Source organism: Agelaius tricolor, unplaced genomic scaffold, assembly GCF_023055355.1.
Source record: "Agelaius tricolor isolate 1412-34295 unplaced genomic scaffold, bAgeTri1.0.p SCAF_5, whole genome shotgun sequence".
NCBI lineage: Eukaryota > Metazoa > Chordata > Aves > Passeriformes > Icteridae > Agelaius > Agelaius tricolor.
In genome coordinates this window covers 51,568,780-51,595,035 of record NW_027269265.1, presented here as the reverse complement: position 1 = coordinate 51,595,035, position 26,256 = coordinate 51,568,780, and the positions used below count along the sequence as shown (strand labels likewise).

At 43.4% G+C, this 26,256-nt stretch overlaps 1 protein-coding gene across 6 annotated transcripts in view; it reads left to right on the top strand.

Annotated features, from left to right (window-relative positions):
* The window catches only part of DENND2B (DENN domain containing 2B), a 153,660-nt gene that overhangs the window by 119,614 nt on the left and 7,790 nt on the right, over positions 1 to 26,256 (top strand). For all 6 annotated transcript variants that reach the window (XM_071427929.1, XM_071427928.1, XM_071427932.1 and 3 more), the window contains 3 exons: positions 5,081 to 5,158; positions 7,921 to 8,061; positions 11,391 to 11,539. In XM_071427929.1, the coding sequence (XP_071284030.1) occupies positions 5,081 to 5,158; positions 7,921 to 8,061; positions 11,391 to 11,539 (368 nt within the window). The remainder of the gene's footprint in view (positions 1 to 5,080; positions 5,159 to 7,920; positions 8,062 to 11,390; positions 11,540 to 26,256) is intronic.

Here is a 26,256-nt window from a genome sequence, read left to right as displayed (position 1 = left end):
ACTTCCCCCCCTTCCCTTTCTGGCATCATTTCCCACCTTTTCAGGCAGGGATCACCTGCCTTCAGTAGCTTCCAGCAGAGCTCTCCCTGTCACTGGCACAGCACCCCCTGTCCTGCGCTGCTGCTTGTGCCTGACCCTGCTCTTCCCCTGCTCTCTGTCTGTGGCAGAGCCCCTGGCATGCAGACTGCAGATGCTGTCTGGGAGGTTTTCTGTGTGTGGTTCCTCTATTTGTGAGAAGTTTCATTAAGCTAACATAACAGAAAACTTGTTTATCAGTTCTGGGGGCGGTGTTTGCCATAGGTAGCATCACAGAGAGTCACTATGTATTAAACAGTGTGTCACAGTGGGCCACAACAAGGTTGATGTGTGGGCAGGAAATGTCACTGAAGGCTTGTGCTGCAGTAAATCTAGGGCTGGTCAGGGGGTAACTCAGGGATGAGCAAGGAAAGCACCTAGAATTCATCCTTGCTGCTTTAAATAAGCATAACAAGATACAGGGCAGCAGTACAAATAAATTTTTTTAATGAATTGTCATTTAAAAGGATAATAAGGTCTTATTTGGGAAAAAAATAACAAAATCTCAGAAAATGTTGGTTAGAATAAAATTATGGATTGTTTTCACTCTACCAGGTAAAGGTGGTTTGAGACTTTTATTTTTCTGAGAATGTCAGTACATTTGTAATCATGCCCAGAGCTTGCCTCTGTGAAATGCCAAATGGTTGATCCTGAACCATGCTGAGACTGAAATAACCAGTGGCAATAAAAGAGATTTATACACAGGAATATTGAATGAGTTTTTCAGTGAAACATTAACATGGGGGTTTTTTACTCATTTAAAGCTCAGTGAAATTCACCCTACATTAAGGACAACCTAAAAATAGAACACTGACTTTCAGCTGGTGCAAAAGATGGCTGAGTATATTAGGAAATACCAGGAACAGAATTAAATCAATAGTGCATGCTTTTATATAATGGTGTTTTGAGACAGCATTGGAGATTTTTATACTACCCTGGATAAGGCAAAACTCAATCAAATAGCAAAAAGAAAAAGGGAAAATAAGTAGTGCTTTGCTAAATCTATCTAATAATTATAAAGCCAGTTATAAAGCAGATCTGCTGCTGCCACCTTGGGTGATCACTTAATTCAGGTTGCTTAATCTGGATTCCAAACAGAGAAGCCAGAAGATTCTGTCCCAGAGAAGCTGAGATGTCTCATCCCACTGGTACAGCCTCCTCAGCCAAGGAAAGGAAGGAGTGATGCCACTGCACTTCACCAGCTGTGCCCTTCATGGGGCAAACCCAGCCATGCTCTTCTCAGAGCAGAACTGGGACTTAGAAAGAGAGGGCATTTTGGAAACTGCAGAGAAACAGCTCAGCATTTCTTCTACCTGTGGAAAAGGCAAAAGTAGCACACATCTTTTATTTTGGTGCTGCAACCTCCTCCTGTCCTGCTGGGAGAAATGTGGAATCTGGGTACTTACCTGAAGTGCCTTTTCCATAGGGTTTGGAAGTGTAACAATTTCATGTCTTCTGCAAAGGTTGGTGCATGGTGAGACAGCCTTACTAGTGTGTGCCATTAAACCCCCCTAAAATTCTTATAAACTGATCCACATTAAGCCAAGCCAACTGCTGTGAGGTTAATTCCTTAGAAAATTCCTTCCTCAGCTGTCCTGGTGGGGCATGCTCTTGTAATACCCAGCAAGAGGTGTCTCACACCTTCTGGTGCATTTGGCAGCCTCGTTGGCAAAAGATCCATGGCTGGCTGATCCTGTGAGGGTGCCTGGCTGCTCTTCTGCAGGGTCTGCTGTGCAGATTCCTGCATTTAGGGAACAATTGTGTTTTGTCAGCCTTGCTCTCCTTTGGCGTGTTGTGATATGAACAAAGTGTTCCACTTTTTTTTCCTTCAGATCTCAGATTCTTCCAGACCTTTTCTGGGGTCTGTGTGCCAAAACTACCTCAAGGGATACAGTGACAATTATGTTTTGTTTGTTCTACAAATCCTGTACAGTATCCCCTTTAAATGTATTTATATTGTTTTGTTTCATTTTGGAATAGGATTAGAATGGAATGTAACCTATTGTCCCACAGCAGACAATCTGCATTTCCATAGATAGCATGAAATTTTCCAGTTACATCTTGATACCTCCAAGGCAATTCTGCAACTGCTTTTCTCTTTGAGTGCATGTGTCAGCAGCAGAGATGATCTGGGCACCCTTGCAGGGGCTGTTTCATCCTACGCCTCCCTTCCCTCTCTCATAAAATTTGATCCTCCAGCACTTTTCTAGGCTAAGACAAGCCAGCCCCAGGAGTCCATGGAGGAGCAGCTGCCTGAAGGTGAAGTGTGTACCTGAAAACATGGAAAGCAGGTGTTAGGGGGGACTAGCCTGATGTCCTGCATTTGCTGGGGACAGGAGAAGGGCATTCATTACAGTGTGAAAGCAACTTTTGTGGGATGCAGACTGTTTATGGAGCTGCAAAAAGCTCATTGGAAAACCCTTTTTCTCCTTGCTCCCTCCCATCCTGCCCTTGCCCAAGCAGTTTGACAGCCGTGTGTACACTGAGTACTCTGGCACCCAAAGTTCATGTTTTATAGAACAAGAAGTCTTTAAGAAGTGCTTTTGGATTTACAACACCCACAGTTTTCTCATGGTCACAATTTGGATTGGCCCTAACAAGGAATCAAGAGCCTCCATAGAAACTGATTTTAGCTTCCCAGTGTTGGAATTGTTCTGATTCCTGGCACCACTAAGGAATATCTCTGTTTCTGGATGCACTGGATAGTTCATGTGCTTTGCAAAGGCCACTTCCCTCACAGCACAGCTCAGTGCTATGGCAGACTGGGAGGAGATCTCTGAAGTCTCCATAGAATCCAAGCACATGGACAGGGAGGTGAGATTTGAAAGAGAAAAATGGCAGGCTTAGTTTTTGGAGCAGAAGTCTCTTGTTTTTCCTGCCAAGATTTTGGAGTGGGCTTTAGTCAGTAATATTCAGATTAAACTCACTATAAAAAAGGGTGTCCTGAGCCACGTGTGGACCAGCCCTGATGCAGAGCTTGGCTTCTCCACCTCAGCCAAGTTCTTGTCAGTTTATGTTCATAATTTTGGGAAACTGTCTTGTTATCATCAAAACTCTTTAGCATTTTCATTTTGTGATACTGGACTAAGGCTGAAAATATCCTGGGCTCCACAAGAACAAATTGAAAGGAAATCAAGCCCAAAGCATCATCTGCTCCATCTCTCTTCTTTCAGGAGCAGTGCAGTGCACAAGGGCAGAGTCACTCAGGTGCCTCTCAGCTGGGCTACTTCAGCATTTTGCTTTCCTGATCTGGACCTATTCTTTGTGTGCAGGAGTGAGTCCTGGATGGATAGCATGACTCCAAGACTGTGCAGCCACTTGGCAGAGCACAGCCTGCCACTTGGGAGAGCTCCCTTTTGGGAAGAGAGGAGGTTACACTGGTCCTGATGGGCAGACCCCAGTGTCCCCTAGTGACGAGGGAGGAGTCCAGGCAGGAGTGGCATGCCCCATAGGATGGTCTTGCCCAGGAAAGAAGCAAACTAAAGTGCAGTGGGTGTTTTAGATCAGTCTAAAGTGAGGTGTAAACTGGTGGCTGAGAGGGGAGGTTATCTGAAGGGTTGCCAGTGCTATAAATTTGTTAAGTTCTGCCCCTCACAATGGCTCTGCTCAAGGTTTTTGCTTGCTGCTCTTACAGCTGATGTGTGTGCATCTGTGAGGCTGTGCTGTTTGCAGGAAAAGCTCTCTGAAATAACAAAAAAGGATGTCCTACACAGTGAGAGCAGGGAGGGAAGAATCCCAGCTCCCACAGGCATGTAGCCTTTAAGACATTTGAAAGCAATGATATTTCATAAAGGAGAAACTTGGAGTAAGTGCTAAGCAGTTATTGTTTCTGGTCTTATAGATGACCCAGGAATGTGATGTTTTTACTGGCACTCAGTGAGACAGCTCTTGGCTGGGAGCTGTCCAAGGCTCCTGGCATGGCTTCGGCATTCCTGCAGATTTGACACAATGATTTTAACCAAAATCCCACATGCTTGATATAATCACTCAGTGCCTTTAGAAAGGATTTTATACCTAATATGGACAAAAAAGGGCTCTGCTTTTTCAGAGATGTGACGTGTAGTGAGCAGGTTTGGATCCAGAAATAGACTCATCTGTATTCACTTAGCTTTGGAATTTTTTTTTGTGATCTTTATTATAACAGGCAGGCACCTGCTGAGTGTCCAAGTCTAGAGTGCAATATTCAGGTTTAAAAAGCACAGCTAGCCCTCAGTTTCTCTTGATTGTCATCTCTGTGGCATGTGAATTTCAAACACTCCATGGGGAAGTTGAGTACCAGTAGAGTCCAACAAGAGACAAAGTGGAATAGGCAGGGTAGCAGAGTCCAGCATGCTGAGGAGGTACCATTTGCTTCTCCAGGATAAATCTTATATGGGATGGTTATAGAGGATGGTCTCCACAGTTTCTCTTGGGAAGGGGGTAAGAGGGATGTGTATCATTGATTCATACTTGCCACAGTTTAAGTTATGTGAGTTTCATGTTTATCAGGAGTTGGTCTGAGGAAGTTAATGTTTTACTCATGCAGCCTGCTTTGTTTAGGTTGTGAGCTCCCTTTCTGTAGGTTGAGCTCTCTTTGAGCACCATGGAGTGAGGGAGTGGGGACCTAAAGCCATCATGGCCTCCCTTAATGTTGCAGTTCTTCTCTTGCAGCACACAGCCCCAGGGTGGCCCCACTCCTTGTTCTGCAGCAGGAGCAGGGCACAGAGATAGCAGAGGCATGACTTAGAGCCCTGGTTCCATGTGCTTTTATGGCTGCAAGCTGGAATGAGGCTGGGATGCAGCTCCAACAGGCTGTGATTTCCAAAGGGGATAAGCTCTATCTGTGCCTTTCAGTTTCCTGCCTTATGGTAGAAATATGATGCTTTTCCAAGAGCAGCTGTTTGTTGGAGAAGCAAATAGTGAGAGATGTCACATGATGGCCAACTGTGTGGTCAGAGAGAGAAGTGTATTTCCTCATGGCTCCACATGAATGTGTAATTCCCATCTCCTCTTTTGCTGTTATCAGCCCAATGGAAAAGGCCCACGCCTACCTGAAGTTTACTGTGTCATCAGCCGCCTGGGGTGCTTTGACTTATTTTCTAAGGTAAGGAGATATTTTTTAATATTGCTTTTTAATTTGATTGTTTACTGGGACACATCTGCAGTGATGAACCAGGCAGGAAGAATTCCTTCCTTTGATGGGAGATAACTATTTTACAGTTGCTGTTTTGGATATTCCATCCCTGTTATTTGGTTCATCAAAGAATGTCTTATTACTTCTGTGACTGAGGCAGAAATTGATTCAGAAAACATCTGGGTGTCTGTATGATCTGGCTGACCAAAGTTTTTTCCGTTGTTTTCTACAGCCGTTCTGTGCTGAGCTGTAATTCTTGGCATCCATAGTTTGGATGATGGGCCAGTACCACTTTTACTCCAACACCCTGTGGAATGATGAGGTTGAGAAAAAAGATTATTTGATATGTGAATTCTATACACTTAAAACTAGTGACAGTTTTATTTTTTTCACTCTAGGAGTCTAGGATAAAGCACAGATGATCTTTTCATTGACCCAATTTTAATTGATTGCATTTTAATTTGCCAGAGATTTTCACTTCAGATACGGGAAATCTCTCAGAACTTCCACAGATTTTACCTGCTAATTTTCATAGGAATCAAATAGAAAAGAGCATGTAAATCATTGATGTTAAATAAAAGCATAGCATTTCTATTGTTCATATGATCTAATATTTATACAGAATATTATCTTTAAAGCAGGTTTTGAGTTTTTCTAGATAAAACTTTAACACAAGGTTTTTGTGAAGAATAACAGTTGGGTTGCAAATAGTTAATTGCAATTTTGCTTCTGATGTCATTCATAAAGCTCTGAAATCAAGGGTTTATGACAGTGTCTCTTAGGTGTAATATGTATCTAAACCCAGATATCTGTGAGTGAAATGGAATACTTTGTTCTGGGAGGATCACCCAGCTCACCACACTCATTGTGTGCACAGAACTCATAAGGCTTTTTGTTTGCTATTATGTTTTTATCTAATTTTGATAGTGCTCTATTTTACAAAGGAAGATTTGGGAGAAGGAAAAAAAAAATTAAGTATCTTCCTTACAACCAAGTATCACTGCAGCTGAGGTATAAGGTCAGACAGCTGGCCCTCAATACAATGAATAGCTGTCTCTGCCTTACACTGTGAATGATGAAAGACCGTGGGATATTAAATCTTGGATATTATTTATCACAAAAGAAAAAAGATTCCTCTGGTTTAAAATGTTTCTTTTCCTATTTCCGATAACTTTCATTATCTTTGTCTTCCACAAAGCCTTTCCCGCTCACTCACTGTTGTAATACCTATTGCCGAGACAGACTTGGGAACCACAGATATGTTAACTTCCAGCCAGTTCATTTGGTCATGGTTTCAACAGCTGTTTCTGACCATTTTATCTCTTGGGATCTCTGTTCAACTTTTATTTTGTTTAAATGCTCCTTTTATTTGCATTGTGAAGGTCTTTGGAGCCAGGCATATGACACACACATGACCCCAAGTCCAGCAACAAACTCATCAAATAGCCGATCCTGTGGCTGCAGGAACACAACTGAGTGCTGGCAGTGTGCAGGAGCAGCAAGGGACCTGGGGCATAGCCCTGCTTCATTGCTGCTTCCCACTGGTTTTGTTTGCTGAGGATGGCTGTGCTGCAAATTACATCAAGAGTGAAATTCATGGCCTCATTTATGGTTATCTGCCACTTCCAAGGACTGGAATGCAAGTTATGTGCACAGGGCCAGCTTTGCTTTAGTTAGGCCTTCATTATGTCACAAGGAGGAAGGGGAAACTATACACCAGTGAATGCCTCTGCTGGCATTTGGTGTCACCAGCTCTCCTTACAGGTCACCAGCTTGTGCTTAAGTTTAAGTTTTAATGTTTGCTTCAGTGAAAATCATTTCCAAGAGAAACAAGAGAAAATGTCTGGCTCAGGCCCACTAACTCTTGTATGGCCTTTTGCTCTGGAGTGGTGGTTAAAGGATCACCATTGCAGGTCAAACCACCAACTGCTTTGAACCTTGCTTTCTGTCTTCTTTAGCTTTATCATCTATATGCTCAGTCTAATGTGGGAAAACTTAGCTGTGATCTAATTTATGTTGCCCCATGTGACCAAAGAGAGAAGAACATTATAGTCTCCTCTATCTTTAAGAAGTTTCATCTGCTTATTTCAAGACTAGATTGCCTGCTGTTTCATCAAGAGAAAATGACCTTAATGCAGGCACCAGTGTGAACAGCTGGGTGTGCTTCAGGGGTAGCTGAGGGTCTCCAGCTCAGCACAGACTCTGACTTGACAGCCACTGCTGGGACCATTTCAGGAGCTCTGTCCTGCTGTCATAGTGGCAGCATTGCTTTCTGACTTCTTCCTGCCCTCTCAGTTGAAATGGAAGAGATGCCCAGTGCAGAAGAAAGTTTTTCCTTGATACAAATTTCAAGATATACCACCGAGATGTGATGCTGACCTGGGCTGTGATCATGGGATTTGTCTTCATCTTTCTCTCCTTCAGCTCATCCTGTTGTTCAGGCATAATCCCAGCAATATATACATCCCTTTAGTCATGTTGAGTCTTCTTTGAGTCTTCTTCCTCTTTTTCAGACTTGTTAATTCTTCCTTGCCTCTGTGTTAATAACATTCACAAACAGGCTTCATTTTGTAACAAAAAAACATGGATTGATGGTAATGAAGAAATACATGGCAGAGGAGACATAAATTTAGACCTGCCATGTGTTTAGGCACGTGTAGGTCAAAGGATGCTTCAAAAGTCTATGTGATGCTGATATGTTCTGTCTCATTTATGTCTTACTAATGGACCAGATCCTGGATGAGGTTGAAAGGAGAAGGGGAATATCTGCTGCCCTGGTTTATCCATTTATGAGAAGTCTGATGGAATCTCCTTTTCCTGCACCTGGAAAGACAATCAAAGTCAAAACCTTCCTGCCTGGAGCTGGAAATGAGGTAAGAAGCAACTGCAAACATTAAAAGCCAAAGCCTTACCCTTTACCACTCCAGTATCAAAACAGCAAAAGAAAAGCAGGAGGAGACAAACAGATCCTGCAGGGCTGTGGGGTGGCAAACCCTCAAAATAAGCAGAGTATGAGCTGCACCACTGTGGACATGCTAATGCTAGTTCCCATTGATGATTGTAGGCCAATTTATGGTTATGTATTTATTATTTTATGATTATTAATAAGTTGTGTGTAAGAAAAGCAGCCATCACAAATGTCCCAGTGTGCCAGGCCTAGTGCAGCTCAGAGACTGCAGCCTTGCTGGGCTTTATCACAGTGATAACAGGCCAGTGTGAGGTTCCCATGCTGTCTGTACCTGAGCACTTCAGCAGCTGCTTGTTATTTCAAACCTTGTTACTGCTGGTCCTGGCCATGGTAGGAGTGACCAGCAGCATTTAAATGGCTCTTCTTGGTAATAAATACCTTTTAACTGGCTCTCAAAGGAAAGTATGTCATGTAAAACTCTTTTGTGTGTGTGTGCACACACATAATAGATGCCACTTCTTTTTATTCCTGACTCAAGTAGCTAGAAGCCTAGCATTAGACAACATGTGCCTAATTGGAAATGGCAGTATTGATTAAAAGGCTTTTTCAACTTGGGGCTGGCCAGCCATTTACCATGTCAAATTTTGTTCTCTGCATGCCCCTATTTAAGAATAGAGTAGCTCCACTCAGATGGTCAAGCATATACAGGAGATTCATTACTGAAGACAGGAATAGAATTTGTCCCAGTTATTAAAAACAGAGAGAAGGAACTCCCCTTTAGGGTTATTTCACCCTCCTTAGGGTTTTTTACAGTGCCTTTGTTATTTTTGCATTAAATTGTATTTTCTCTAAATGTAACGCCAGTGACTTCAATGGAGTGGGCCTGTAATGTATGGTATGAAATGTACAGGGTTCCTTGTATAAGTGACTTGCAAGGCATTTTAAAATCACATGCATTTTCTTCTGGAGAGGTAACATCTGAAAGAGTGATTGGCATAACAGGGAAAAGAGCTGACAATGCTTTTTCTGTGTGAATGTAACTGGGAGCCATGATCTGCAGCTTCTCTATCCTCTGCTCAACTTCTAAACTCTCCCAGAGAAAAATATTGAGATAATTCCAACAAACAAACAATTCTCTTCTGGCTGAGCTTTGCTCTCTGTTGTGCTAGTACAAACTCGTTATTTAAATGGAATGCACTGGCTTAATTAGGAACAGAATCTTATCCTTCCATTGTGGCTCCTCTTGCCTAAACAAAGATGGTGATTAATTGGGAAGCAGACAGTGTATTTCTTTGTGATGAGCAGACTGAGGCAGCAGGCTTTGCCAGGCAGCAGAAAACATCCCTGGTATTTGTAAAAGCTGCCATAACTTGCATTGCATCCTACCCTGCAGCAAGATTTTCATGTTGGCAGGTTTGCAGTAGAATCAGCCCCTCCTGATTTGGCACATGCACTTGATTTGAGCTTGCAATCCCAGTGCTAAGGAATGGAAGTGGGCACCTTTGCAGATTGTGAGAAAGAATTAGGCAGCTTTTCCAAGGAGCCATTCCTGGTACAGTCACTCCACAATTTGTTTCTTGATGTTGTTTGGGGCAGCAGCTGAGTGATGGGTGTCTATACATCACACTGTTCCTGTATTTCAGGCTTAAAAAAACCAAATCTATTTGATTTAATACATACTGTTCTAAGAGTGGCTTTCTTTTTACAGTTGTTGTGTTGCTGATCACAAACAATATCACAACTAAACTGATATGAACTTATTTTGTTTACAGTATCCTGTGATCTTGAACACATTCTTAAAACAGTGTTTGTGAGGAATTCAGTAAGGGCTACCCAGTTAAAACCTGATCCAGTCTGCTTATGGAATGTGCTGTCAGCTGCATAAAAACATAAAACTAGTCTAAAGCAATAAAGTGATGGTGATTTTTGGACATATCGAAAGAAGATGCATGCATGTTCCTGTTGACATATATTCAGAGATTTCAACATGGCTTCAAGTTGGCCAGCTTCTTCCCTTTCCCTTTTCTGTTTCCTCAAATTCCTCAATGGTCAATCATTTGCTCTCTTGTACTTCATATTTTTCTCCTTCTGTTACTCTCTTCTTCACATTATTTTTCCCTCTTCTTTTTTCTGTCCTCTGTCTTCAAGTTCCACATCTGAACATGTCAATTGCAGAGTAAAAGGAAGATCTAATAAAGGAATCAAGGAAAAGGCATTTGAGAAAAGGAAGGAGAGGGCCAGAGGTCATGGATGAAGTATGAAAATTAGACTGTAAAGGGATGTCACAACTCAGCTTCTAAGACCTTGTCCTGACTCCCCAGTTAAGTATATATATGTGTATGTATCTTTATATGAAAAGAGAAAGATTTTAAACATTATCTAGTGAATTACACATTACAGAAGAGTGAAAATAAAGTAAATTGGGTTCAAAGTCTTCCTGGCCTTTTAGTTGAGTCCCAGGCTCCTATCTAGATGTTAATATGAATTGTTAGCCAAGTTCAGAACCCAATTTACCTTGACTTTATGGCTGTTTCAGCCCTGTAAGCTTCCATCTCCAGTGTTTGATTGTTTATTTGCTTCATACTCTCAACTCAGCCAAGCTTTATGTCCCTTACAGAATGTTTGGAAGGGGGAATTATGCTTCCCTTGGAGATGACAGCAGACAGTGCACACTGCTGTATTCTGGGAAGAATGGCATGCAAGGAAGGAATTGTGCAATACACCGTTTTTCTGTGTGTGCACACGAGGGGCTGGGTCACTGTGTGTCCCCTCAGGCACGGGGCAGTGCTGCAGTATAGTAGATATTTTCACCCCTGACAAAGGAGAGGAATGATGAGGAGGACTCCATCTTATCAGTGGGCTAATTAATTACTTCTTTGTACTATATTATTCTATATTATATTGCACTACATTACATCTAAACTGAATCTGCCAAGCACTCAGCTGCACTCTACTGCAGAGAATCTCGTGACTGTCAGCTGGCAGTCCCCACACACACCCCTGGATTTGGGTGGTCAGTGAACAGAACGCTCACACCAAAATCCAGTTATCAATTCCCTTCAGGTAAACAATCTTCCTCAATGCATTCCACTTGTGAACAACACAGGAGCAGTAGATGAGATAAGAATTGTTTTTTCTTCCTCTGAGGTTCGGAGAATGCGAATCTCAGAAATATTCTTGGGAAGAATTGTGCCTTGCTTTTGTCTGTGAAGAGAAACGTGGCCACCCTGCAGGGCCAGGCTGTCTGCAGGCCCCTGGCAGTGCTGACCCTGCTCTTGTTGGCTGTGTGTGCAGGTCATCGAGCTGCGGAGGCCCATGGACTCCCGCCTGGAGCACGTGGACTTCGAGTGCCTCTTCAGGTGCCTGAGCGTGCGGCAGATCATCCGCATCTTCGCCTCGCTCCTGCTCGAGCGCCGCGTCATCTTCGTGGCCGACAAGCTCAGGTGAGTGCTGCAGGCACCTGCAGGACAGTGCTGGCTCTGGGTGCAAAAGGCTTTAGGGAATGTACTGAATGGTTTTCAGAGGTCAGGATCTTCTCACTGGAGGATTTAAATGTCTTTTTACATCTGTGGGTGTTTCTGTCTTTCCCACCGGTAAAACGGCGATACAACTTCTCACCTTCTTCACAGTCAGCAAATGTTTGCACAGCAATTTGACACAGTGTAGTGCCAGCAATGTTTCTGTCAGGTTTTGGACACAGAACACTCATAATGAGTAGCAGAGGCTGTCACTGAGGTGCTTTACCTTGTGCTTATGCAGTGCAGGCAGGGAAGTGAGGTGCTGAGAGCTCCCCTGATTTGCTCTGTGCAATACTGAGACTTTATGTTGGGGCTGTTTCAATTCCTGCCCTATAAAACCCAGCCAGTGGGAGTGTTAAGCTGCTATCACAGTGCTTCCCAACTATTTAGGATATTTTTCCTGGTGCTCATGTGACCTGAAAACATTTACTTTTGGAAGCTCCATCTTGGGCTCCTTGCTAGAACCTCTGAACACACCTTTTGCTTCCCTGCCCTTTGATTGCAATCTCCCCTCTTTGTTCCTCTGAAGCATGAACTCAGCCCAAGGTGTAAGGAGTCAGAGCAACAGGCCACATCTCCACATAGCCTTTCCCAAGGAAATGGGAGCTCTGTGTAAGCTGCACTCCTGGCCCACAGCAAAGAAACATCTTATTTTTAGATGCTTCTGTAATCCATACAGAAAAGTGTGGGTAATGTAAAGAAGACATTCTTTTCTGTGGCATGATACATAATAAAAAAAGGCAAATAAAAGTAAAGCCTGTGATTTATTAGACTCAGGAACATCCAGCATCTTTTAAAAGGACACCAGGGGCTGTATGGGAGGTTAAAAACACAGATGGATCTACCCAAACAAACTCTGCTAAACATTTTATCAGTCCCGACCTCCTCTGAATGACTGCCAGAAACAATAGCTGCACTTAGTGGCCGCCAGTGTATATAATAGCAAAAATACTTTGCATAGTAAAAGCTTTACAACCTTTAGGGGAGAATTTCTTAAAGCTGCAGACCCTTCTCAGGTTATAAAGTTACTTCCTTAGCAGTCTTTTTTGTGTCTAGAACAACAGGAACATTTTATTTTCGTCCCTTCTCTTGTCAGTAACCCTTGGTTTAAATGACCATTTGGGATGCCTTAATTTCACATAAACCTGTGATGAGAATTGTGTAACTAGTCCAGGGTTTCTGCAGTACTTTAGTAGATATATGAATAACACCATGAATATTGGAGCAGGTAGCTTTAGAAGTACTGTTGGTGTGTTCCTTCTGACTTTTCTTACAGCATGTTTATTCACTTTATTCTGTCTGTTTCTGTTTTGCCATTCTTTCAGCACCCACAAGTCTGACTGTAATTGAGATTGACACAGGTCTGCATTCCTTCCAATGGCACAGTGATCCGAGTGGAAACTCTCAGAAGTGGTACAGCAAAAGTGAGGGCTCTGCTCTGGAGTTCCCAGTTGCTCCTCTGTAGTGTTCTGTGGATCACAGGCACAGTCCTGCAGGGATGCCTTGCTGTGAGAAAGATCCTCAGCCATGAGGGATGAGACAGACAGCAGCCATTCCCTGGAACATTTCCCTGGCACAGCTGGCCTAGCCAATGTCATATAGTGCCCTGGGCACTGTCCAGGGAAAATCAACAATTAAACCTACTTTGACAGGCTCAAGGTAGCTTGGCATGGAAAACAGTTGTGTTGCTGATAGTGAGGGCTTGTGGTAACCCAGGACTTTATCGGGCAGCCAGGGTTTTATACATTGCAGCCCTGGCTGGGAGTTCAGGCTTGTCTGTGCAATTACCTTTCTCTCGGTAGCTGCCTAGTCCCACAGACCTTGGAGCATGGAAAAAGAGTTCTGCTTACAGACAGTGTGCTGCTCACCCTTTGGCACACAGCAATAGGGCACCAGGACCAACAGGAACCAGAAATTATAACGATCCCTTTTGGTAAACACATATCCCTACACTGTGCTCTTCTGCAGAAACTGTTCTCCAGTGAGCTGTTGTGTTTGTGTCAGAGGGGGCCATGGGATAAGGGCCATAACACAGGAGAAAAGAGAGGATTCAGATGGATCTGAGAGGCTTGGGAGGCTTTGTGCTTGCTCCTGTAAGAAGGGACAGAACCTTTCTTACAAAAAGGGCTTATGTTCATGTGCTTTATTATATTCACATGTACCCTTTATTGTATGTATATACTTGGTTTCATTTGATAAGAGGATGACAAAATCTGATGTGGTAGATAAGGTTCTGCATGCAGACTTGTGGATCCTGAGCTATCCTTCTGACCCTCTGACCTGCTCAGTGTCACATGCTGGAAACATAGCAGCTCTTTCTTATCCTTTGTCTGCTCTGTCTGGGATCCCAAACACTCTGGGATGGAGACCACTGCTCTGTGTGTGCAGCAGCTCTGCTTTGTGCACTGTGGTCCCTCTCAGCACGGGGATCTAGGAGGTACTGTAAACCAGAAACTAATAATGCGTCCTTTGACAAGAGCCTGGAGAAAGTGACAGTGGATTTAAATTCAATACTTACTGAGATTTGCATGGTTTAAATAAGGATGAAGTCTAAAATGAAACACTCTGGCTTTGAGCTAGTAACTGTCTTCTTGGAACCTTTGCCTTGTCTGACATGAGTTTTGTTTATGGGCATCCTGGCTGAAACTGGAGTTTACCAGTAATGTGGGAAAAAAAGAGAAGCTAAATATCTCACAGGTCCACTCTGTGCCCAAAGAATGAGAGCAGGAAATTAAAATGATTTTACAAGGGTTTGATTTCTGTATGTACCCAAAAACTAGCTTCGAAATAAATGATGTTGAGGTTTAGGCTTCAAACAATAAGATGCAGTGGGCTTTTGTGGCTGCCTGTTTCCAGCAATAAATGATTTCACACATTATACAAGTCTGGGAAAGTCATGCCTGGTGAAGTGAGATTCATTCAGTAAGTTGTTATTTATGGTTCTTACAGTGCCCAGAATGTGCCAAAATTTCAAGTCCTTGATCTTTGCAGGAAGAGATTGTTAACACAGAGAGTGATGCTCCCAAGTAGTGAGGAAACAACAGCAAAGTTCTGAATGACAGCACTGTGAGGTTGCCCTCGTTAGATATGTGCAGTTAGGTTTGGGTATTTTTCCCCCCAATACGTTGATTATGTATTTTTTCTGCTTGAATTTGGGTGAATAAATCCCTGCAGCTATTTGCTCACCTTCAAAAATGAATGTGAATCTGCCAGCGACCTTTCAGAATTTTGCTTTCTGTGAACAGTGGAGCAGACAACAGGGAAACAAAAATAATGATAAAGAAACTTGGATTAATAATAATAATAATAATATAACAGCTCTTAAAAAGGAAACTTAAGGCTCCAATTCCTTAAAAATCTGCTGAAAGCACAGCTGATGTGATATGCTTCAGGCCAGCTCTAATCCCTGTCCCACTGGGGCCCCCTGTTTATGTTCCCAACATTCTGCCTGTTCACCCCAACTCTGGAATAGTCCTGTGCCTGCCAGCTGCAAAGGGGGGCTGCTCCTGTGCCATCCTCTGGGGTTTGAGAGGCAGCAGATGCAAAACCAGCGGGGCCTGGGGCTCAGGAACATTGACCTTGCTGCAGGCACAAAGGTAGCAACAGAAAATAAATAGAAAGCAAACATTGGAAGAAAAACATTTCTCTGCTTGTTTTAGTTTTATGCTGGGGAAACAAATTTGTGGACATGTTTGCTGAGGAGGTGATGTATCCATGTGTGGGAGAACAGCCTCTTTGCCTTTTCCCCTGAATGTTTGCAGAGGAAGGGAAGGCCCTGGACATAGAATGCCCTTTTGTTATAAACCCATTTTTTATATATAAAAACCACTCTTGCTGTAATCCACTATATTGGGAAGGACTCTGAGGATATTTTGCTTACATTTCACATATGAGTCCAGTCCAATGCCAGCCACAGTCAGTAGGAGTGTTTGGATGAAGTTTGTTTTTTTGCTATGAATCCAAATCCTCCAATATTCTTCTTTTGAAAACTTTTGGGGCTGTGAAATGCTTCTATAGAGCCCCTCCTCTTGTAAAAGACAAAACAACTTCTCATTGTTGTGAATTTTGGTTTTATTTGAGGTACTTCAGCTACTTCTCAGTGAAGCAGGAGCATGGGTCTCAGGGAGACAACCCTAACCCTGCTCCTCCGCACAGTATTTGGAACTGCAGGAGGAATCTCTCTTCCAGCACAACTGTAGAAAGTCCAGGCAGATCCCAGACCTGACCAAAGGTTACAGGCTGGAGACAGAAACACTGACTAATAGAGGACAGAGCAGAAATATGTAAATAGTGGGGAAGTCATCCCACAGGCATGTCTCTGTTAACTCTGGAGCAAAGGAGGAGCAGAGTGTTCTTGTGTTCAAGGGCAAAGGCTTTCAGAACACAGCAGTGTTTCCCTCTTCTCACGCACAGACACGGCTCAGGGCTGGCTCTGCTGTGCCCAGGATGTTCAGGGAGTGGTGATGCCTCTCCTCATGTTTGAATCTGTTGTTTTGGGGCCAGGCTAGAAGCTGGCAGCAAGAGCTGAGAGGTAGCCTGGTCCCCATTTCTTGGTGCCTACCTAATAAACATCCTTTAACCTAGCAGCCAAAATCATAGCATGATCTTGTAGCTCAAGTTAAAATATGCAAATTTAAATAAGAGATAAGTGGCAATGTTTTAGTAGTAAATCATTGCTCTTCAGTCCAGTAGCAAGGTCAAGTGGAAAAGCAAGAATAGCTAATCTCTAGGGCAAATTACTGAAGTGCAAGCTCATTCTCTATTTCCTTATTGTTCCTTTTTTATTAACAAAAGTAGGATTTAATTCTTACAAACCAGTCATGGCCATGACAGGTCTGAACAGCTTCACCAACTGCCTGGGAAAGCTCCTTTCCAGTAGCTGGCATCTTGTAACACTTGTAAAGTCTGCTTAAAAGGTAAAACCACTTGTATTAGCACAGAGAGGCGTGCTAATAGAGAGGTAAACACATGTGAGCTTTGGCCAGCAATAAAGACTTCCTTTACTTTCCCCATCACAAAAACCTCCAGAAAAAGAAAGGTGAGAGAAATTTGACAAAAAGTACATGCCAGAAAGCAGCTTGTGAGGGAGAATTTACTGCTGTCAGTCTCTGACTGGTCTGTACCATTTCTGAGCACAGACTACAGCATCTTGGTAGTCTTTTAATTATCAACTGTGCATTAAAGATGATGTTTGGAGATGCAGACTACTGCACCTGTGGAATGTGTAATAGCTCACAGATCTTCTCTCTAAACCCAGGAGAAGTATGGATGGCTGAGGTTTCTTCTGGTGTATTTTTATCCAAAGAACTTGAAGTGCTATCTTAATACTGTCAGGATTATTGTGCTTGGCTGGTTTGATATGAAAATAAGCTAGAGAATTTCACTAATTTCTGTAGTGGAAGGAAGGAACCCTTGTATAATTATCCAACGTAGACAGAATTTATTCTACAGCAAAAACATCCATTTCTCATGTATGTAGCCAGAGAGTTTGTTTCCTCCAGTGAGAGCCAGACCAGCCCCTGTTCAGGGGGCTAGCAGAGCTGTCTCAAAGATTCCTGAGAGAAATTTTGCACTTTGCTCCCTCTTCTCAAGAGGTAATTACGTTTTGGACCACTTGGATTACTTTCTCCAGCACTTAGATTGTGTGATGGCTGATACCAACAAGCAGCTGTACAGGGACAGTAGGAAAATGTGTGTCAGGCAAAAGGGACAGACCAAGAAACAAGCTGAACATTCAAAGTCTCTGCCTTGTTTAATATTCCACAGTCCCAGAGAAAACAACCTAATAGTGACATTTTTAATGTGCAGTAAACTCCAATGGCATTTTTAATATGCCATGTCCCAAGAAGGGTACAGCTTGTATAATTTTCCTTTTCTTCCTTCCCTCCTCCCCTGCTTTCCAGTGGTCATGTTTTATTTATGTCATTCCAGGCTTTGGCCAATGCTCTACAGTGGGAAAACATAATTTTTCCACTTTCAATTTGTGCAAGAAAAATTTCTCTCCCTTCCCCATGAAAGGAAATGGGATACAAAGATGACCCTGCTGCTTGGTAATTCCCTTCTGGATTGCTTAGTGGCACAATGTGGCAGTAAATTGCAACATCTTCCCAACTTGACTTTTTTTCTCCTTGCAAGAGGATTTAGATTCCCTCTTTTCCGCTTTTAAATGAGATAGATTAGGGGGAGATTGTTGCTGTCCTCATTGGTTACTACCTAGAAAAATACTTCACCCTGCTTTACAGCTGTCCTGCTATTAACAGTGGAGTGATGGTCTGGGAATCTGAGACCCCCAGTGTGAGCAAGGGCTGGTGGGAGCAAAGTTCCCAGTGTGGAAAGAACAAGGAATTAACTCTTCTGTGGAGCACCTGCTCTGAGAGCCCTTTTGTTCTGGATTCATGTTAACAAATTGTCCTGCAGGAAAGGGATTGCAGAACTCTGTGGATACAAAGGAGAACTTCACACTTGGAAAGGTTTGGTTTGTTGGTTTGCTTTTTGGTTTGTTTTTTCTTCCAACCGCCTGACAAAGCTTGGGCAGGTAGATGATGTGTCAAAGCAATGACTTTTTCCCCCAGATCCCATTTTCTTGAAAAGGCAAGTCCTCATTCTGTAGGGCACTTTGCATGTCTCTTTCTCCAGGGGCTTTCATGTGCCTTGCTTACACATAAGTATTACAGGAGCAAAAAATAATGCCTTTGTTAATACCACAATCCCCTTTAATCAACTGTTCTCTGCTTTCTTTTAAATTGAGTACTTCAAAGCTACTCTTTGAGAGAGGGAGAGCCCTCCTAGCAGTGTTCTCTGCTCTGCAGCTCTCAGCTCCATGGGATGCAGCCTCGGTCTTTGCCTGAGCCAGGGTTGTGCTCTGCAAGTTATCTGTGGGACCCCACACTGTCACTCGGGTATTCCCAAAAGGGATGGAAAGCTGGTTCTGAAAATGCAGCTCTTACTGAACTAAAATCTTGGAGATTTTTGCAAAATTTGGATGAAAACCAAAAAGAAAGCCTCTTGTATAGTCAGAATGAACCTGCACTTAGTCCTTCTTTTATATGTACTAATGAGCTGTTTAATTATCAAACATTGAAAATCTGAATTACTTTATGTGACTGAAAAATCCACTGGCTTTAAGAAAAGAACCTCTGAGGGCACATCATCTTCCACAGTGTCCATCTCTGTGAAGCTGTGGGAACACGTTCAGTGTCAGTGATGGATCCATGCTGGGAGGGTAAAACAGCCCAAACCAGGAGAGGATGTTGCACACTAAAGCTGAAGGGGATGTGGCCAGACAAGAGTTTATCAATGATGATGTTGCACACTCAGTTTTCTGTCAAGTACAAGAAGGAGGGACTAGAAAAGGAACCCAGATGATGACACAAAATGTTGGGCAAGTCTGCTCCATGAACTGTGCTCGTTGACACTGCAGTGAGGCAAACCATGGCTCCATGAATCAAAGTCAGGGAAAACAATTGCAGAAACAGGGTTGTAACCTTTAGTTCATCACAAAAAAATCTCCTCCTAGGAATCATCAATAGCACAAAGGTATTGCTGCCTGTGCTCTCCATAACTCACCTCAGTAGTCACTGGTCCTGTCCCAAAGTTAAGTGCGTCACTGGTGCCCCACTGATAAGGAACTGCAGCCCTGCTTTTGCCAGACAGGTGAGGACACACTGGGACTCCTTTCTGAGAGGTTTACAAGCTTGGCTGTTCTCCTGCTGCCCTGTAGGAAGCACCACATAAAACCTGAAGTGTGACTTGTAAGAGAAGGCTTGGGTTTGGGTTTAGCTCCTTTGCATGGGCCAAAAGTTCCATTTGAGTGGTGTGAAGGTTAAACAGCTTCACTCTTGGAGCTGTAAGCATAGTTAAAGGATTTTGGAAAGGAGAATAACTGATAATTGGCCTGATGTGATGTGGAAAATATGCATTTCCTCCTCAGTCTCAGTGCCCCCCTCTCCCTGCCAGCGTTATCACTTGTTTGCATTCCATGAGATATCACAGAGGTCACTAGCAGCAAATATATCAGCATTCAAATTAGGGAAGCCACTGTGGTTGGACTCTGCCCTTCACCTTGGCACAAGCAAAGTTTGGTTCTCACTTCTGCATCAGGCTGCTGCTTGCTGGGTGGGGGGAGTGTGGATGGACCTGGGGGCTGAGGGCACAGGTGCCAGGGAAGCGCTGCTGGCTTGGCAAAGCAATCACCCACCCTAGCAAGTGTTCACTTGCTGAGCAAGGTTCTCCTTTTGTCCAGCTCCTGTGCAGAGTGAGGGATTTTCACCTGCTTCTGGACTGAGCTGTCGCCTCAGTGCTGGTAGTACATGTGGATATTTGTTAAGTCTGGGTGAGAGATGTTCCAGCCCATAGCAGACAGGGAGATCTGCTGTTTGTGCTTTGGGGAGCTCTTTGCCCTGTGCCAGAGGTTGACTGTAGCAATAGTTCTTGCACTGTGTATGATGATTCAGTTGTGAAATGTTCAGAACTGGCTGCTGAATTTGAGATGGGCCAAATGGACCTGCCTCACCACGATCCTCATATGGATTGCTTGTGTTCCCATACATCATCACATTTACACTGGAGAATTCCTAATTTTATTCAAACACTAGGAGCACAGCCTTCCATTAGTGGGTCTCCTGTGCCATCAAGAGAAAAAGCAGCCTAAAATATGCACAGATTTGTCTGTGTTTCCTGAAAAGAAGGATATTGGATACTGATCAGAGATACAAATTAGCTGCATACTTTAGGCCAACTACTAAAGACCTCAGGTGGTGACTCTTAGTTCACCTCTTATTAAATATTTGCTGTATAAAATAAATGCAAAATATTACACTGGCTTTTACAGTCCAAACTCAAGCAATTTTCCATGTAATATGAACCCACTCTTTTGATTTTAAACATCTTATTGATTAGTGTAGAGAAATCAGATTTAGTAACAGGAAATTCAGCAACTTCAGAGCTCTCTTTTAGGTCACACATGCAACCACTCCATCCTAAACTTCCTGCAGACACCCAGATTTTTACAGATTCACTTGAAGGTCAGGTGAGGAGAAGTGTTTGGCAGCAGCAGGGGAGTCCTCCTCCCTGTGTACCCCTACACAGAGCTGGACCCTTTACAGAAGGATTCTGCCACGGGGAATTCTCAATCCAGGACGTTAAAATCTAATTATTTGACTTTAAAAATAAATTATATTCTTAAAATTAAAAAATGTATTAATAATACATTAACATGAAACTACAATATTTATTAGCTTCAAAAATTACAGTCTCTAGTTCCAAACCACCTTAGAAAGGCTTGAAGGAACCTCTGTAGTTTGCCCAGCCCCTGAAGGGCTTCTAGAAAAGTAAAAAATTATTCAAATTTCCAAAGCTTTAACATGCCTTGCTGATGAGAGACAGCCTTTGCAGCAGCCTCTCCCACAGCAGTGAGGGAACTTGTGGTTCAGAAGGTGTTATTATGTCTTGAGGGCTGGTCTGATTAAAACAGAAATGGGAAAAGAAAGGTCTTTGAGGCTTTATTTCAGCAAAGTATTTCAGCACAGTGAAAGTAAATTAAAGCTGAAACTTCTGCTGAAATACTGTGTTGAATCAAAGCCTAAAACAGTAATTTGCCTGTCCCCTCATGCTTTAATTGGTGAGGTGAGGCATGACCTGATTGTAACTCCTGCTGCTCTGTAGTCATTGGAAAGAATTATTTTATTAGTGCCCAGATAATTTACTGGATTAGAATTAATTTGGGTCAAACAAAAATATGTTAAGCCCAAATTCTGGTGTTTGTATTGGTCATAATCTTTTTCCTCTCAGGGACAGGTAAATGTATTTGTTGTGGAAGAAACTTTTCAGTTTGAGAATTATTCCTGATAAAACTGTGGGTTTGTGTCTGTCTGCTTAGCAGCAGTGGCTGAAGTGTAGAGCACTGGTTGTATTTGATTTCCATTTGATTGCCACCAGTGGGCTTTGAGCTTCTGTCACCTTCAGCTGTCCTGGTGTGTGACCTTCCCTCCTGCAGCTGCTGCCCCTCTCAGCATCTCTGGTACTGACAGAGGAGGGGCAAGTGGCATCAGACAGCCCCACCTCCTTCCATCTGTCTATAGCAACAGGGAGGAACCAGTTTCACCTTGGCACCTCGTAATTTGGCATCACATGTGTGTGATAGCTTTAGTCATGTTCACATTAAATGGTTTTCCCTGGTCCTTGCATTGTTCAGCCCAGGCAGTCACTGTCTTGTCCCTTAATTTTACATCCCAGCCCCTTTGCCCTCATTTTCCTTTTTACCTGCTCATCAGGCTCATTTTGTCTCCCTCCCCTCCCAGGTCTATCTTCCTGATCTTGATTTTACCTCCTTGCATTTGTTCAGTCTCTTTCCTGCCTTCCTTTCCTTTCCTTTTCTGCTCTTCCCTCCCCTCAGGTTCTCTGCAGGAGGAAGAAGAACTCTTTCTCCCAGGGGAGCCTTCATTTCTCAGTGTAGCCCAAGGCTACAGAAGGAGGTTTTGCTTAGTGCTAACAATTTATTCTGAAGAAATTAGGAGCTAAATAAGGCTCTTTTCAGTATGCACAACAAAGATTTTTTAAGATGGCTTCTAACATAGCCAAATCAGAATGAGTTTAGACATCACTAGGTAGGAGTCCTTGGCACACCGGGCACTCCCTCCTTCACAAAAAAGTGCAGCTAAGATGTTTAATACAAAAAAATAATGTATAATTTCATTTGGTTTTGGAAACAAACTAATCTGATGTCAAGCAAGGGGGAATTGGATCAGTTGATCTCCTGACGTTTCTTCCTACCTGAATTATTTTGATTCTATATATCTTTGCTTTAAATTGGAAACCAAAATGGTTATCCAGAGGTAGACACACAAGCTCAAAAAGATCACTGAAAACAAGTCAAATTTTGAATCCATATAATGTGAAATTGAGCCTTACAAATGCAAGCAATCCTACAAATAGGGAGGTATCCCACAGCCATCAGGAATAGGAGGCCTTAAGGGTTAGTTCTTGTTCAAAAAGCTGCAAAAACATGCAATTTCTTTGATTTAAGTCAAAAGACAGGAATTGAAGATTTTTTTTTCCCCAGTTAAACATCCTAGCAGTGGTAACAGAGAAACAGCGACGATTTTGTATAGGAAGAATTTGTATTTGTCATGTTTGATAGTTTTATGCTGGCTGGAAAACTGGAGATGTCCTGCACCATTGCAGCAAATGAAGTCTTGGATTCTTATTTTATTCCTCTCTGCCCTTTTTGATGAGTAGTTGGTGGATTAACAAAAAATGTATCCTCACAGCACAGAACCCGGAATGAAGGACAAACCATTGATGTGGGGGCTCAGGGGGCCTCAGGAGCAGAGCACCTGGGGATCAGGGGGAGTCCTGGAGCTGAGCACCCACACTCTGGAGCAGGGAGAAAGCAGTAACATGTCCCCACTGTCAGGCAGCTTTTCCAGGGCCAGGGATCCTCAAGGGCTCACTTCGAAAGCTGACCTGCAGGAATGGTGCAGGAGCTCACTGCAGCCCGATGGAGTTTGGAGACTGTCACTTCTGACACTTAGAAGTTTTCATTTCTGTCTTGTCCCTGATGCTATTACTTAGTCTTATCAACCTGATTAATAATGCTGCTCTTATTTATTCTTATGCACCCAGAGAAACCTTTATTTTGTCAGGGCCTTTATTTTGCCTATCTGGCACAGCACAGTACTGCCCTGAATTACTGCCAGCACAGCAACAGCAATGCTGCCTGCTCTCCATCTCCACCCAAAGTCTATCAGGCTGCCATTGTTTTTACTTCCACTTGCCCTTTACTTGATGCTTTTCAAGTTTTCTACTTTGTCCTTTCCACCTCTGCGGCCTGTATGTGCTGGAGGGGAGCTGGGCTGAGCACTTGGCCTGTAGCCTCTCCCCAGAGTCCTTTAGAGTCCTCTGCAAACCTCTCAGACTGTTTTATCTTGCAGAGTTGTCACAGGCCTCTGTGAGAGACTGGAGTTAATCCAGGATCAGGAGGGGCATGGAAGAGTCGACAAGGGAAGTGTCAGGGATCTGTTTTTGCTACACAGTTCATCAGTGGCCCAAGGGTAGGAGTGTCCCAGAAAAGCAGGGCCATGGCCTGTGATGAGGTGTCAGGGTGTGTAATACCCATGTGAGTCAAGGGATGGGAAGGACACCTGGGAAGGACAAAGCCTTCAGACTCCAGCCTCAAGTGGAAGGAAGCTCTCCTGAGCAGACAAGGGATGTGTGTCAGGGAGGTAGCTCAAAGTGCTTGTGGGCAGCAGCATGAATGTGTCAACAGGGCAGATGAAAGACTTCAGCAAATGTGGGCAGAGCAACATCATTTAATCAGCAGGGAGAGATGAGGAACATAAAAAGGTTGTGGAAAAGTAAACAGTGGAAACACTTTTTTTTGAATTTACGTTTTTGGCTGTGTTTCTCAATGTGAGGGAGCAGGGAGCCCAGACTGGTTGAGTTGGTCCCAGTCCAGGGCACGGTCCAGAGAACTGGCACAGCACAGAGCTGGCACCAGTCTGAGGTGACACAACTGCTGGGTGGCTTGGCCCTGCATGTGAGGGGTGCCTCCCTCTTCTCCTGGCTGAGGAAGTTTGAATGTCCCTCAGGGGAAGTGGAGGAAGGAAAGGGATATTCCTGCTTTCTCCTTCAATGCAAATGCTAAACTGACTGTGGAGGTGCATGTCAATAGTGAGGTGGGATCAGGGAGCTAAACCAGCAAGTGGTTGTCTGTGCTAGAGGCTTAATCCTGGATTTGGGAGATGCTCAGTGTGTGAAGCTCCCTTGGGCCTGTGAGAAGTTCCAGGTGTGGAGGGAGAAGCCGGAAGGAATGACTGTTGACTATTCTTGGAAAGAAAAGAGACTTATCAAGGGTATTTGTGGAATATTTCCTTTGGGAGTAGAAATTGTAACTGAATATGCCTTTAGCACTTTGAGAGAGTTGGCGACTTGCAGTGTGCAACAAGGCACAGTCCTTGAAACAAGCACAGCCAGCACTGACATCCCAGCCAGGGCAGTGTCCATCCCCTGCAGCAGCTTGTCCTTCTCAGAGTGTGCTAATTGTGCTGTGATAAGATATGGATACAGCCTAAGCTTGGGGTTATTTGTTGGTTGGCCAACCCAGAAATTGCTACCAGACATTCTCCCTATCTAAAGGACAGAAAAGGTTCTTGTTAAGTCACAGTGATTTGCTTTTTGATGTAGACCTAAACGGTGTTCATAAGCTGTCTCCAAAATTCAGCTGAGTAACAGCCGTGTCTGAAATTCTGTGCCTCAGCTCTTAGTCTGAGCTTGCATCTCCCCAACCAGCAACACAACAAGGAAAAGATTCTGTGTGCTATCATGAGAAAATGATTTGGGAAACAAAATAGCCCAGAGGAACATAAATCAACTCTGAGTGGGAAAGAAGCAAATGTCATATTTTGCCTGTAACATGATAAAGGATCTCTTAAAGAGAAATTTGTCTTTAAGAAATGTCTCAATATACTTGTATAATCTTGTATTACTGCCTTCACGGGGAGAAGATCAAACACTGAAGGTTTTTTTTAATCCAGTGAATAAAAAGGCATAGAGAAAACCAAAATGTTGGCAAATTCCAAATAATTTTTTTACAAGATGAAAAAAACCCAGGGAAATCAAGAAGCGTCAACAACAGCTAGAACATTATGCAGCATTCCTGTAAAACTTTGGCACAGGCCAAATGGAAAAGCCCACTCTTCAAACCAGCTCTCTGGAACTGCCCTAGAGTATTAAAAGTGAAAATATTTTGAAAATCTAATTTTGATGATTCTGTTGCTTTACTTTGTGTGCTTCACACACCTTAAAGAAAATAAACCATCTGACCTTACTGCTTAATTCTCATAAACAAGAATAGTTGGATAATGTGTGGGTTGCACATTTTGAAAGGAAAAACTGGAGCACACTTGGTTTCTCAGGGTAGGCCTTTCTTTTTTTATTTTACTAAACATGCTTCTCATCAGTAATATCCCTTTAAAAGGTTCTGAACTGTATTTTGAAAATTTAGGCTGGGGGTTCCTTTGCACCCATCACCTCTGAATTTTACCTTACAAACTGTGAAATTTCACTGAAGTGAAAGGTATGTGTTCATTCTAAATACCAATCTTTCCAGCTGGAGCAGAGACACAGGCACTTTGTACAAGCAGGAGTTTGGTGACAGCTGTAGGAGTCCTGCAGAGGGGTGTCCAGCAGGGATGGCAGCAGGACATTCTGGGGGCTGGAAGCTTGGAGGGGATGTTTCATGGGGATGAGATGTTCCAGAAGGAAAGATTTTCTGAGGCTGAACTGAAGAGCTGTGTGCAGAATGCTGAAGTGCAGAGGCCGAGGCGCTGCCAGGGCAGTGGTGTGACTGTTGTGGGGTGCTGGCATAGGGCACCCCTGCTAGAGCTGGCTGCTGCCACAGGACACCCCCAGCACTCTGCTCCCTGGGCTCTGCCCTGCCCTGCCCCAGCCGGCTCCCAGGAAAGCTCAGGAAGAGATTCCAGTGCCCTGGGCTGGAGGCTGAAGCCTCCCCAGCGTGGGAATAGCAGGCACAAGAGGCTGCAGGGGCTGATTTACGTCACAGCACTGCGTGTAACACAACATGTTACAAAAGGGCATTTTACAGAAAGGAAACAAATACTCACTGAAGAGCAGAAGAATGTTTG